Source organism: Danio aesculapii, chromosome 10 (assembly GCF_903798145.1).
Source record: "Danio aesculapii chromosome 10, fDanAes4.1, whole genome shotgun sequence".
NCBI lineage: Eukaryota > Metazoa > Chordata > Actinopteri > Cypriniformes > Danionidae > Danio > Danio aesculapii.
The window spans coordinates 12,496,421-12,509,535 of record NC_079444.1 but is presented as its reverse complement, the minus strand read 5'-3'; the positions used below and the strand labels follow the sequence as shown (position 1 = coordinate 12,509,535).

General features: G+C 34.7%; 1 protein-coding gene across 1 annotated transcript in view; it reads left to right on the top strand.

The window, feature by feature from the left end:
- Positions 1-13,115, top strand: part of adamts6 (ADAM metallopeptidase with thrombospondin type 1 motif, 6) — a 204,563-nt gene that overhangs the window by 70,709 nt on the left and 120,739 nt on the right. Inside the window, exon 8 of the mRNA XM_056466366.1 lies at positions 4,985-5,028. Coding sequence (XP_056322341.1) covers positions 4,985-5,028 — 44 coding nt within the window. The remainder of the gene's footprint in view (positions 1-4,984; positions 5,029-13,115) is intronic.

The window sequence follows — 13,115 nt, the reverse complement described above, 5'->3', positions numbered from 1 at the left end:
TTTTTAAATTCATATACATTCAGTTATTCGGTTTCCTTGTCATCTTTACAGTGAAGTTGTAAAATTGGAAGAAATTAAAAGTTACAAAAAAAATTAAGAGGAGATTTTTTTTGTCTTATTTCTAGTCCAAATATGTAAATATTGTTAAGTCAAGAAGCATTTTCTAGAAAAGCAAAACTTATTGTCTAAACTAAACTGCTAAAACGAAACATCTACAACTGTATCAGTAGTTTCTCAAATTAAAATTGATGCCTAAATAGTTTTCTAAAATTGGAAAATTGCTGTATTTTTCATAAGCTTACCAAAATTGAACTTTCACAACAGAAAAATGACATCACTCTCATATTATTGTATATGATTTTTTTTTTACGATACTACTGTTTTGAGTTCAGCAGAGGTCATCTGTAGCATTTCCTGTGGTCATCTGTCTCTCTCATTGGGAGGCTCAGAGTTGTAAACATTTAGACAGCAGCTTTGAATGATGGAGTTTGCTACATTCTCTGCAGCATCTCTGCGGGTACACGAGGAACAAACATTAGCAGCAGACAGAGCGTGTGATGAAGCCTCTTCATCCTGACGGACGGTCCGTTCTGACCTCTTCAGCGCTGTTTTTCCAGCTCTAGACTTTTGGCCGCAGCCTGACGGGGGGATGCAATATTGCTTGTTTGGAATCCGATCCATTGAGAGAGCTGGGGGAAATTAAAGCAACTAAATCAAAATAAATCGATGTCCAAATGAGGTCAGCTTCTCGACACAAGTTCATGAGACAGTACCTAATGCTGCTGGGTTTGAGAGTCGTGGAATGACAAGGGAGCAACTCAAATTGAATTTGCATCCTCCTTGGTTTTCTAATACATTAAAAGCCCGTCTTTAAGGCAGAGACCTTGTTCATCGTTCTTTGTGTATGCCATCCATTTTTTATTTTTATTGAATTATCTCTACAGTGTATAAATCAGTTAGACATCCAGTAGAACAGGGGGTCTGTTACACACTTATTTGGATTTCTATTTAATTTGCTGATGTTTAATATGCTGTTTTGCTTAAGCTTAAAACATTTAATAATGTACTGGTTATACAGTACAGCTTTTGCAGTAGGATATTAAGCTATAGCTGCAATTGCTAAGGCACTATTACTGGTTTAGAACAAATTCAACTAGTTATCTGTATTTGTGGCAAAATATGGACAACCACTGACATTTATGTAAACTCATGCCTCATTTTCTTTTAAATTTTTAGAATTAAGTTTAAAGTAATACATTTAAATACAAGTGAATGAGTCGACATTATAAATTGTATAATGTAGAAAAGTAAAGGTTATTATTTTTTAAATTCACATGCATTCAGTTATTCAGTTTCCTTGTCATCATTACAGTGAAGCTGTAAAATTAGAAGAAATTAAAAGTTACAAAAAAAATTAAGAGGAGATTTTTTTGTCTTATTTCTAGTCCGAATATGTAAATATTTTTAAGTGAAGAAGCATTTTCTAGAAAAGCTAAACTTATTGACTTGATTTAAGAAATAATATGAAAAAATTAAGTGAGTTTTTTTTTTAAACAGGCAAAATAATTTGCCAATAAGGTAAGAAAAACAATCTTGTTTTAAATCGAAAAACAAGATTGTTTTTCTCACCCCATTGTCAGATTATTTTGCTTGTTTTAAGGCAAAACTCACTCAGTTTGGGCACATTATTTCTTAAAACTAGACAATATTTTTTACTTGTCCAAAAAATGCTTCTTGATTTAAGAATTTGTAAATATTTGGATTAAAAACAAGACAAAACCTCTAGGTAAGAAAAGCATTTTATTTTGTTAAGGATTTTTTGTACTAAAATAGGAATTGCAGTGACATAAGTATACATTTTGATTGAATGTGTGCCATATGAAACACCAACACAAGTTTTTTAAAGTATTAGAAGATGTACGATATATATTAGGAAAGCTAAAGTTGCCTTTGTCTGTAGTGTTGTGCAGTTGTTGATGATAAGTTGTCATATGTGATGTAGCTCTTTCAATTGTATAACTTATATGTCTTCATTCCATCTTCATTGTCACGAAACCCACAACACAGAATGAAAACAGCTCAATCTCGTTGATGGAATGCAGTGCTTGATTTTGCAGTCCTCTCTCTCTCTCTCTCTCTCTCTCTCTCTCTCTCTCTCTCTCTCTCTCTCTCTCTCTCTCTCTCTCTCTCTCTCTCCCTATATATATATATATATATATATATATATATATATATATATATATATATATATATATATACACTTCCCATTCATAAACAAAAGTCACAAACAGTAATATTTAATTGGACCACCTTTAGCTTTGATTATGGCATGAATCATGGCATTTTATTAAGTCACAACATTTATTCCTATTCAGAATTTTTTGTCAAGATCTTGTACTGATGATGGGAGAGTCGGACTGCTGCACTACTGCAAGTCTTCTTAGGCACATCCTAAAGATTCTCAATAGGGTTAAGATCTGGACTCTCTGTTGGCCAAACCGTGTCTAAAAATCTATCCATCTATCCATCTACCCATCCATCGATCCATCCATCCAGTAATTGCGTAGCATCTCTCTGGCCCCTCAAAAGATGTGCAGGCACTCGCACTCTTATTTTCTGCAGAGATTTGAATCGATTTTACATGAGCTTGATCTTACAATGAGTTTACATTTTTTTCACATTTGTATAAATTGTACAAGCAGCGTCTTACATGGTTGTAAACTCTGCAAAGGAGCACAAAGAAACCCTTGTTTTGATTATTTATTTTCTGGCTGCAATATTCCAGTATGATTTTCCAGATTCAAAGATCTTTTTGGCTCCTTTGACCCTTTTCAGCTGCCACAGTAAACAGAGCGCATGGATATCTTCAGATCGACACCAAAATAGCAGGCCGATAGGAACTTTCCAACTACCAGTCTGACTGGATATGTGCACTGCCGCCCCTGACGCAAAACACAAATCTAGTTTAATGTAATTCAGATCAGGCACTGCGTCTTTCCTCTGCGCTGAAGACAATGTCAAACAAAGCTTGGCTTCATGCCTCTGGCCACACTCAGCAGCCCAAACTGCTTGTGATATTATTCAGGAGGTGTTAAATGCCCCATTCGGGGAATAAGAAAATATTTGCCATTCTTTCATGTAGGGCTGCCATTGAAAATGTCCGCCGAATGACGACAAGTCCCATTGGGGAAAAAGAAAGGGTTTGGGTTACAAAGTAAACTAAACAACAATCAAGTAGCATGAACAGACAGTAAGTCATGGTGGATGCTCAAATCTGGGTAATGGATTTTGAATTCATTTGCATTTAGGTACAGTTGCATTAGTGAAACTTCTGCAAATATTCACAAGCAAAAGAAAGACCTTTGTCTATTGTCTGTAGTGTATTGATACAGGAGAGTTCACAGCTCACAGTGAAGTCAGTTTCCAACCAAGCAGCTTTTTGTTGGTCAACATGGGAAAGCTTTTTTCTCTTTCTCTCTCTATGCTTTTGTTATATCACTTTACATGTAATTTTTAATTCCCTTATTTAAAAAAAATCTAACTCTGTATGGTTTGTACAGACTTTATTCTCAGTTTGATTTGAATATACTGTGACTGTTTTGTTGTTATTGCAAAAAAAAAAAAAAACAATTAGAAATTTGCTAAATTTGATCATGGAAAATTTTTGTCTTCACACAAGATTTCCAACTGTGCAGATTCATATTGGAAAGACTAGGTTTTAGCTGCGAAGTTTTAAACTCAATAAAAATGCCATTTGTATGTACTTTCTTGTATTAGTTGCTTTTTTATTGCCAATTTGTGAACAGCTTATAACACAACTTTAAAAAATAAGACTTTTCCTGACATTTCCTGGTTTATTTATTTCTTTTCTTAAGCTTTTTTAGTTTCTAATTAGTTTATGAAGGTCCTACAAATTTGAAATGAATTGTGATAATCTACCATATTTGTAAACTCTGTAAATATGTAAATATAACCATATTTGTATATGCATATTATGGTGTTTAGAAAAAAATATAAAAAAAAACTCCTTCTTATTTCAACTTAGAAATTCTGTGCTTTTACATTTATTAATTTTGCAGACACTTTTATACAAAACAACTTAAAAGTGAGGATAAAAGAAGCACTTCAAATCATCTGAGAGCAGCAATATAAAAATGCTATGATAAGTATAAATTGGTTTAGAATTTTTGGTTTAGAATTTTTATATACAGATAGGAGAGAGCCCACTCTCCTGTGTGGACACACTCAAAATTACGCAATGTTTTCCAAAAAAAAGAATGGAGAGAAAAAGACTATTTCACCTACAAGTGCTTTGTCAAGCCCAATAATTAAAGTGTCTGGTGCATACAGAGAGGAAAGTGTGTGTCCTTCTCATAAGGATGAGTTTGTGGTGGTGTTCATTAAAGCTACACAATTATGTGTGAAACATAAGTTGCTTAGACTTTTATTTCAGTATGTTGACTCTAACGGAAACAAAGTATTGAGTAGGGGCAGGGCTTTCTTTCGTGCATCATTTCCTTGTAGAGGGACATGGTTACGAATATTGTGGCTGAAGCTATCAAACTGATGTCAACAAAATCGGACAGCCACTCCAAATGCAGAAACAAATGGCCAGACTTTAAAAATTACCAAATCAAAAAAAAAAAAAAAATCAATGGATTAATTTACCACAGATTAATTGACCTAATTCACTTTTTAGTTCACTGAAAAAACAATGTGCGCTGCCTAAATAAACATTGAATATTTTTGATTTCACACAGACTTCTAAAATCGACATACTGAATGGACATCTTCACCAAGTACCAAGTGGCATTTGATAAATATTACTTTGAAAGATTCAAATCAGTAAATCAACACATTATCAACCCCTTTTAAAATTGCTGGTCAGCGAGTTTTACATTCATGTTTCAACATTCAGGTTTTCTTCACAGTTACAGTATATCACACATATAATGACCTCATGTTCAGTGTCTTTTTCTTTCAGGTATGACATCTGCACCTACAAGAACAAACCCTGCGGTACCCTCGGTGAGTACCTGAAATACATCCCAAGATTCTTTGATTTAAACTCACACCACTGAACACCAAATGCTCCATTTCCTATTTTGAGAAAGGCTGTCTTCATAGAGCTGTTTGGGGCATTGCCTCAGGTTGAGCTCAAACATGGCTCAACGCCTGCCTGACTCTACAGACGCTGCTGTCTCTTGTTTCATTTCCAAACATTCCCACTTCTGTCTGCTGCGGGACGGAGGTGTTTACCCCTCCCCTGGGCAAGCCAAAAAAGAAAGCGAGACTATACAATATGTAACCGAGAGCAACATGATAAAAACTAATATGTTTGAAGAAGTGAAGATTAGGCAAACTCTCACATTTTTCCTCTGCAGGCTGGGTGGAATCCTCATCTTATCTGAATTATTTTTTAATTTAATTTAATTTTATTTTCATTTTATTTTATTTTTATTTTGTTATTTTCTTTTTTGTTGTTTTATATTTTTCTTTTATTTATTTATTTGTTATGTTATGTTTTATTTGTTTTGTTTTGTTTTATTTTTATTTTTTGTTTTGTTTTATTTATTTAAAAAAAATGTTTTGTTATTTATTTTTCGTTTAGTTTTTTTCTTTTGCTTTCTTTTCTTTTGTTTTCTTTTCTTTTTTTAAATTTTGTGTTTGGTTTGGTTTGTTTTATTTATTTTTTCATATTTAAGTGAATGAAAATATAAACTAATTTAGTAATTTAATAAAATATTAGTAATTTAATAAGTAATTAATTAAATTAATGTTTGAAAAAAATATATTTTGTTATTATTTCTCAGAAATGCATATTTTAACACAACCTTTAATTAATATTTAAAAAATGGCATGTTGTGCAACATACAGCATTTTAGGTTATAAATTTCCACAAAACTTCAAAACATTTCCACTTCTATCTGTTGCATGATGGAAGTGGATGTATACCAGAGAAAAACATGATAAAAGATCAAATAAACCATTTTAAAAAAGGAGAAAAAAAATCAAATGTTAAAATTAAATTTTCTTTTAATTTAATTTAATATAATTGTATTTTATTTTAATAATCATGATTTACATTTCTTGATAACATACGTGATAATTAAATTTTTTAATATATAAGAAATGAACAGCATGATAAAGTAAGACCTAGTACATTTTAAAACGCAAGTAGAAAACAAACAGGTTGTGCTTTCTCCCCTTAAATGGTCTCCAGAGTCGAATCCTGGTCTTATCTAAAAGCAGCCTCCTCCAGGGCTCAACCGTATATCTTAGAAGTAATATTGTGACTCCAGGGGTGGTTTGACAGATTGACCGCATTCGTCACATTCCCCGGGTCCCTTTAATTGCCCTGGCATCTGCTCTGCTTCCTTGCTGCCCTCCTCCTCTTTCTCCACCTCCATCTCCACTTCAACACCCCAGAGGCATTGCCCTGATCCCAGGTCAAAGTGTTGCTCTCTGAGGGTCACAGCAGACCAACGGCACCCTCGGCTTAGCAAAACAACACCCGCCAGTGAGGCTTAGCAGTGACGCTTCTAGACAACAGTAGCTTCAACATTTCTCTTTCCTACTTTCTACATCATTCACTGTCATGTCATATTCTGCTAATTTAGATTTAGGATTAGATTATTAAATAAGTTATATTAGCATGACTGTTTTATTTTTACACTTCACTAATAGCTGCTGACTATTTGCAAATATAACTTATTAATTATAAGTTATATACAGTTGAAATCTAAATTATTAAACCCTCTTTGACATTTTTTTTCTTTTTAAATATTACCCAAACGATGTTTAACAGAGCAAGGAGTTTTTCACAGTATCTTTTATAATATATATTTTTTATAATATTTGTTTTATTTTGGCTAGAATAAAAGCAGTTTAAATTTTTTTGAAAATCATTTTAAGGTCAAAATTATTAGCCCCTTTAAGATGTATATTTTTTCGATAGTCTACAGAACAAACCACAGTTATACAATAACTTGCCTAATAACCCTAACTTGCCTAATTAACCTAATTAACCTAGTTAAGCCTTTAACTGTCACTTTAAGCTGTATAGATGTGTCTTAAAAATGTCTAGTAAAATAATATGTACTGATATCATGGCAAAGATAAAATAAATCAGTTGTTAGAAATTAGTTAATAAACTATTATGTTTAGACGTGTGATGAAAAAAATCTTCTCTTCGTTAAACAGAAATTGGGGGAAAAAATAAACAGGGGGAATAATATTTCAGGGGATTAATAATTCTGACTTCAACTGTAACTCCTTTTCTTCAGCATTCACTGTCATGTAATATTCTGGTATCTCTAGAAGCTCTAAAGACTTAGGATGAAAATATTACAATGACCCAGTAAAACAAGTTATATTTGAATGACTGAACTTTTTTTTACATTTCATTAATAGCTGCTGGCTATTTGCAAATAAAGCTTATTAATTATTAATACCATTGTTTAGAAAGTTACTTTGGAAAGTAATGCATTACAATATTGAGTTACTCCCTCAAAAGAGTAAATCATTGCATTACTTAGTTACTTTTTATGGAAGGTAATGTGTTATATTACTTTTCCTTACCTGGCTGAGGTTTGATCTATTTCAGAATTTGCTGGTGTTTTTTCACCTTTTTTATAAAGAAGCTCTGCATTTAACAATCTCCTTTATAATCTACACCTTCATTTTCCTTTAAAAAATGTAAGATAATATTATATTTTGAGAACTTTCTGAGCCCAGAGCTATACATGCTGTATATACAGATTAATAAAAGCATGTAAAGTAATTTGTTTGCTACTTTGGTTCATTTTGTGTTATTAACGTAAAGTAAATTGATATAAAGATTGCAATAAAGCCAAAGAGTACTAACATAAAAATAATTTATATTAAGGCAAAAACAGATTTTAAGCCTTTAAAATGTGTATAACAAAATGAAAAGTAAGATGCTAAAAACATCCCTAAATCAAAATCAATCTTTAAGCTTTATACATTGAATAAATTGCTTTAAAAAGTGATAAAAGTTTACCCTATTACAAAACATAGTCGCTTCTACAGTAGACAGTAGCTGCATCATCTTAACAATAAAAGCAATAACCGTTTTTTAAATTATTTATTAATTAATTGTATTATCCGGATTTGTGAACTGATGTCATTTGTTGTTTAGCTGGAGGTGGGCTGCGGGTGTAGTGCTTTGCATCCAGTTTTTTTTTTTTTTTTGCGATGTCGTGTTTCTTGCAATAGTCAAAAGTTTTACTTACACATAATCTACACTGAACAAGAATCCTGCACTGTGAATTATATAGGGGGCTGCACGGTCGCGCAGTGGGTAGCACGATCTCCTCACAGCAAAAAAAGGTCGCTGGTTCGAGCCTCGGCTGGGTCAGTTGGCATTTGTCGAGTTGTGTGGAGTTTTCATGTTCTCCCCGTGTTGGCGTAGGTTTTCTCTGGGTGCTCCGTTTTCCCCCACAAGTCCAAAGACATGTGGTATAGGTGAATTGGGTAAGCTAAATTGTCCATAGTGTATGTGTGTGAATGAATGTGTATGGATGTTTCTCAGTGATGGGTTGCAGCTAGAAGGGCATTCGCTGGGAAAAACATATGCTGGATAAGTTGGCCGTTCATTCCGCTCTGGCGACCCCGATTAATAAAGTGACTAAGCTGAAAAGAAAATAAATGGATGAATGAATAAATGAATGAATTATGTAGCCAGAGGAACATACGGCTGCACCATTCCTTTTTACGCCTACCTTCTTTCGATTCTTACCATCGAGAAGACAGCTTTTTCGCTGTTACCAGTTTGTCCAGTGGCTCGTCATGTACGACGGAGGATTTGAGACGCAGAGCTGAGTTGACTGTGACGACAGGGTTTGAGTCCAGCTAAAAACGATTCCAAAAAGCTTGTAAAAAAAAAAAATAGAACAAACAAGTAAACAACAGGGTTAGAATGTGGTAAAATCATAGTAAATACATAGTAAAAATCAGTCTGCGACAAGGGCTTTTCTTTTTCTCGATTGCTTTTCAAATCACTGTGGGTTGGGTTTAGGGAAGTGGGTGGGCGCCTGTCAATCTGTGCTTTTTAAAACACTATCGGGTTTAGGGAAGAGGTGGGTGGAGGGATCGGTCAGACAATCGGTCAGTCAGTGAGTTAGTCAGTCGGCCTCTGCTGGATTTACGCGAGAACAGCAAGCGCAAATGGCACTGGCGAGAAAAATTTGAGATCTCAAAAAGCCTACACAGCGGCCTCTGGGGTTTAACGAAAACTAAAACTGCAAAAAACCTGCTGCTGGGAGTTATTTGCCGCTTTTCAGAAATGTATATAGTAGCACATAATCAGAATGGGTTGCAATTGTAGCATTCTTCAAAATATCTTAATTTGTGTTCAACAGAATAAAAAAGCTCAAACAATTTTGGAACAAGTGAAGGGGGAGTACATGTTTAGGTGAACTGTCCCTTTAAATTTTTTTACTGAATTCAGTACAAAAAGGGACTTACTCTAAAACTGGATTACAGTACTTTCAGTGTTTTGTATTCTCTGTTTTTTAACCAACAAAATATAACAACCCATTTTGTGATAGTTTAAACTAAACCAGAAACAGCGGGTTTGTGTGCACTGACAGTGTTGCCATGTCCACTTATAGCAAGCTTCTATAACCTATTTAGTCTTCAAGATTACAAGAGTTATAAGATGCGGGTGGTGATCATTTAAAATTATTTGTTTATAAATTCCTTTGACTTATTTTAGTTTATTATGGGCTTCTTTTTATTTGCTGTTTTTTACCACCAAGATCTGGCAAAATGATTGAGTCAATGTTTGTAGCTCTTTCACTAGTGCTTTTCCATCCTTTATCGCTTTCCTTTTATACTCTCTTGCCTCCAGTCGGTGTCTTATTAGCCTTTGATTTGCATGTCCGCTCTTGTTTGGGCCTCTGGAAGAGGAGGATAAGGAGACCAGAAGTGCTTTGGTGGAGCACTGGGTCCTAAGCAGACACAGGCTTTCCTTGTTATTCCATATTCTTGGGCAGTGTTTTTAATATTATTTTTGCCCACAGGGAGGCCAGATTTAGACCTTTGCAATACTATTTTTGTTATTTAAAGCTTAAAGGAGTTGTTCAGACTCTTGGTGTTACAAATCTAACATCAAATCTACTTTCTGTTTTCTTTTTCCCCCTTTTTTATTTATTTAGATATTATTTTTGCTATTTCTGAAGAGGCATAAAAACAAGAAGTTTTTTTAATAACAAGAAGGTAAATAATAGTAATATTAAAATGTTATATATATGATAAATATGTATGTAGTTGAAGTCAGAATTATTAGCCCCACTGAATTGCTAGCCCCCCCTGTTTATTTTCCCCCCAATTTTTGTTTAACGAAGAGAAGATTTTTTTCAACACATTTCCAAACATAATAGTTTTAATAACTCATTTATAATAAATGATTTATTTTATGTTTTCCTTGATGAGAGTAAATAATATTTAACTAGATATTTTTTTCAAGACACTGCTATACAGCTGAAAGTGACATATAACTAAACTTAACTTGGCTTAACTAGGTTAATTCGGTTAACTAGGCAGGTTAGGGTAATTAGGCAAGTTATTGTATAAAAAATATATTATCAGAAAAAAAGAAAAAATATTATCAGACATACTGTGAAAATATACTTGCTCTTTTAAAGAGCCCATATTATACATGAAATAGGGTCATATTTAGGTTTTAAGGGTCTCCAACAACAGTCTAATATGCATGCAATGTCAAAAATCACTTTCATAGTCTTATAATCTGCATTTATTTTTACCTAATTATCCCAGCGACTCCAATATGATTCGTTCAGCGATTCATTTGTACCCAAACCCGTCCTCAGCGCGAAGCTAATCTGCGCTGATTGGACCGATGACAGCCTGTTGTGATAGGTCGAAACTGACAGCCTTCAGCGCGAGACAGAGTGAAATGCCCAGCAGCTAATCAACAATATAAAAGTAGTCACAGTGCATACACGCTTTATAATGTAAGGTGTGGATTTGGGCTGCCAGTGGGTGAATGTAAATACAGACGATGGACTTAAAAAAACAGACGACAAACTTTATTGAGCGAAAACTCCAAGAACTGGCGAGGAGCCTGTCACAGTCTACCTGCTCTTTTCACACAGACACACACACACACACACACACACACACAAACACCTCCTCCTCCTCCTTAGAAGACACAACACCAATAGAGAGGGAGATGTCCGCGACACCTCCCTCACCCCCCGGTCCTCACTTTGCTAACGGGTCACTTTCGTTTTCACTTTCGGGTTGAGGGCGGCGTGATCGTCCTTAACCTAGAGCGGCAGTTCATCTTGCTGAACCGGCCCTGCGCAACACACACACACACTCACCGTTCGCCTAGACTAGAGCGCCAGTTCAGCTTGCTGGGTGCAATTTAGACAGCTCCCTTGAACCTGAGCTGAAATATTTTGAAACTTGACCGTTGCATGAGTGTAGGAATAGCTGACGATCCGTAAACAAAGCGGCACGCATCGCGTTTTTAACGTGGTTTTACACGCGATATGAGAAAATAAAGAGTTAACCTGATACAGTACACGCGGTTACAAGTAACAAAACACAACTAAATGCATAATTTGCAAGCTAGAGTAAACGAGGCAACAACTTTAATCGCACGTACTTACACTTGTGAAATGGGGGTAGAAACTGATTCACGATGCACTGATCCATGTTCAGGCAGTCTTTGCTGATCCTTCCTTTAACTAACCGATGAAGCACTCGAACTGCTCAAGGCTGGGCTATATTGCTGAGGTTTCATCTTTAATTAGACTGTCAATAATATCCATCTGCAAAGCGTGACTTCATTCGACCGGTGTCTGTGTGTGTCTCTGTGTGTGTGTGGGGGGCTTTTTTTCTGTGTTAGTGGGCGGGGCCGCAGGTTTCAAATGTCCCGGGTTTGAGCGTGCAACTACTTGTGTTTCGTAGCCGCGTCATCACGAAACACCTAATGACTCGTTATCAAGACGACTCGTTTGAAGCACTATGAGTCGACTCTTTTATAGATGAATCAATAGTTTTAAACACTGTACACTTTCAGATTTAAGCCTTAGCTGGATATTTCACTTCACTTAGAGCTATGTTACTCACTACATGGAAGGGCATTTTCAAAAACCCATAATATGGGCTCTTTAAACAAAATTTGTGAAATATTTAAGACAGAAAAAAAAATCAAAGGTGAGCTAATAATTCTGACTTAAACTGTGTGCACATATATATATATATATGCTATATATATATATATACATACAGTCAAACCCGAAAGCCCGGGGGTATGAATCATTTCAGGCTTGACTATTGTATCTTTTGGAAAAATGTAAAAAAAAAAAAAAACTGTGTATGCATTGTATATACTTATACTAATATGCTTATATGTTATGTAATATAATATACTAACATACTTACAAATTAAACTTACACTGTAAAAAAATTGCTGTAAAATTTCCAGTTATTATGATCACCAGTGATCGAGTGGCTGCAGATAAACACACAGGCAGGTCATACACCCACATACACACCTTCTCCAAGTCTCCATTGATTACACTCCCACAGTGGGTCAGGGCGCTCTGGTCCATGAACCAAAGCCCACTGACCCACTAACTTTTTTTAATAATCATTTTTATAGTGTACTCACATGTATAGCAAGGTATAAAGAAAATGCAACTACTGTTACTTAAGTAAGAGTGAAAATAAATGTAAACATTTCTTTAAAATCGAAGAAACATTTTTCAAAACCATATGAAAACGCTATACAAAAACTGAATGCCTTAAGGGGCATTCACACAGAAAGCATTTTTCCGTTTCAGTGCTCCGTTCCAATCCTTTTTCATTATGTAAATATGTGCTTGATGGATGTGTGTGACCATTATGATCTTTTGGAGTGTCTTGCCTACAAGTGATGCGATTTTGAGTTTAAAAAAGAAAGTCAACTTTACTTTTTCAAACTAATTTTAACAATTTACATGCAGTGATGCTCATTAATGTCAGTTCAAAAGCAGTGAACCAATCAGAAGAACTTGGAAGCAGGACAAGCATTGCAAGCAAGCAATCTGTTTTCAGTTGCAAGTTACAATGACAAC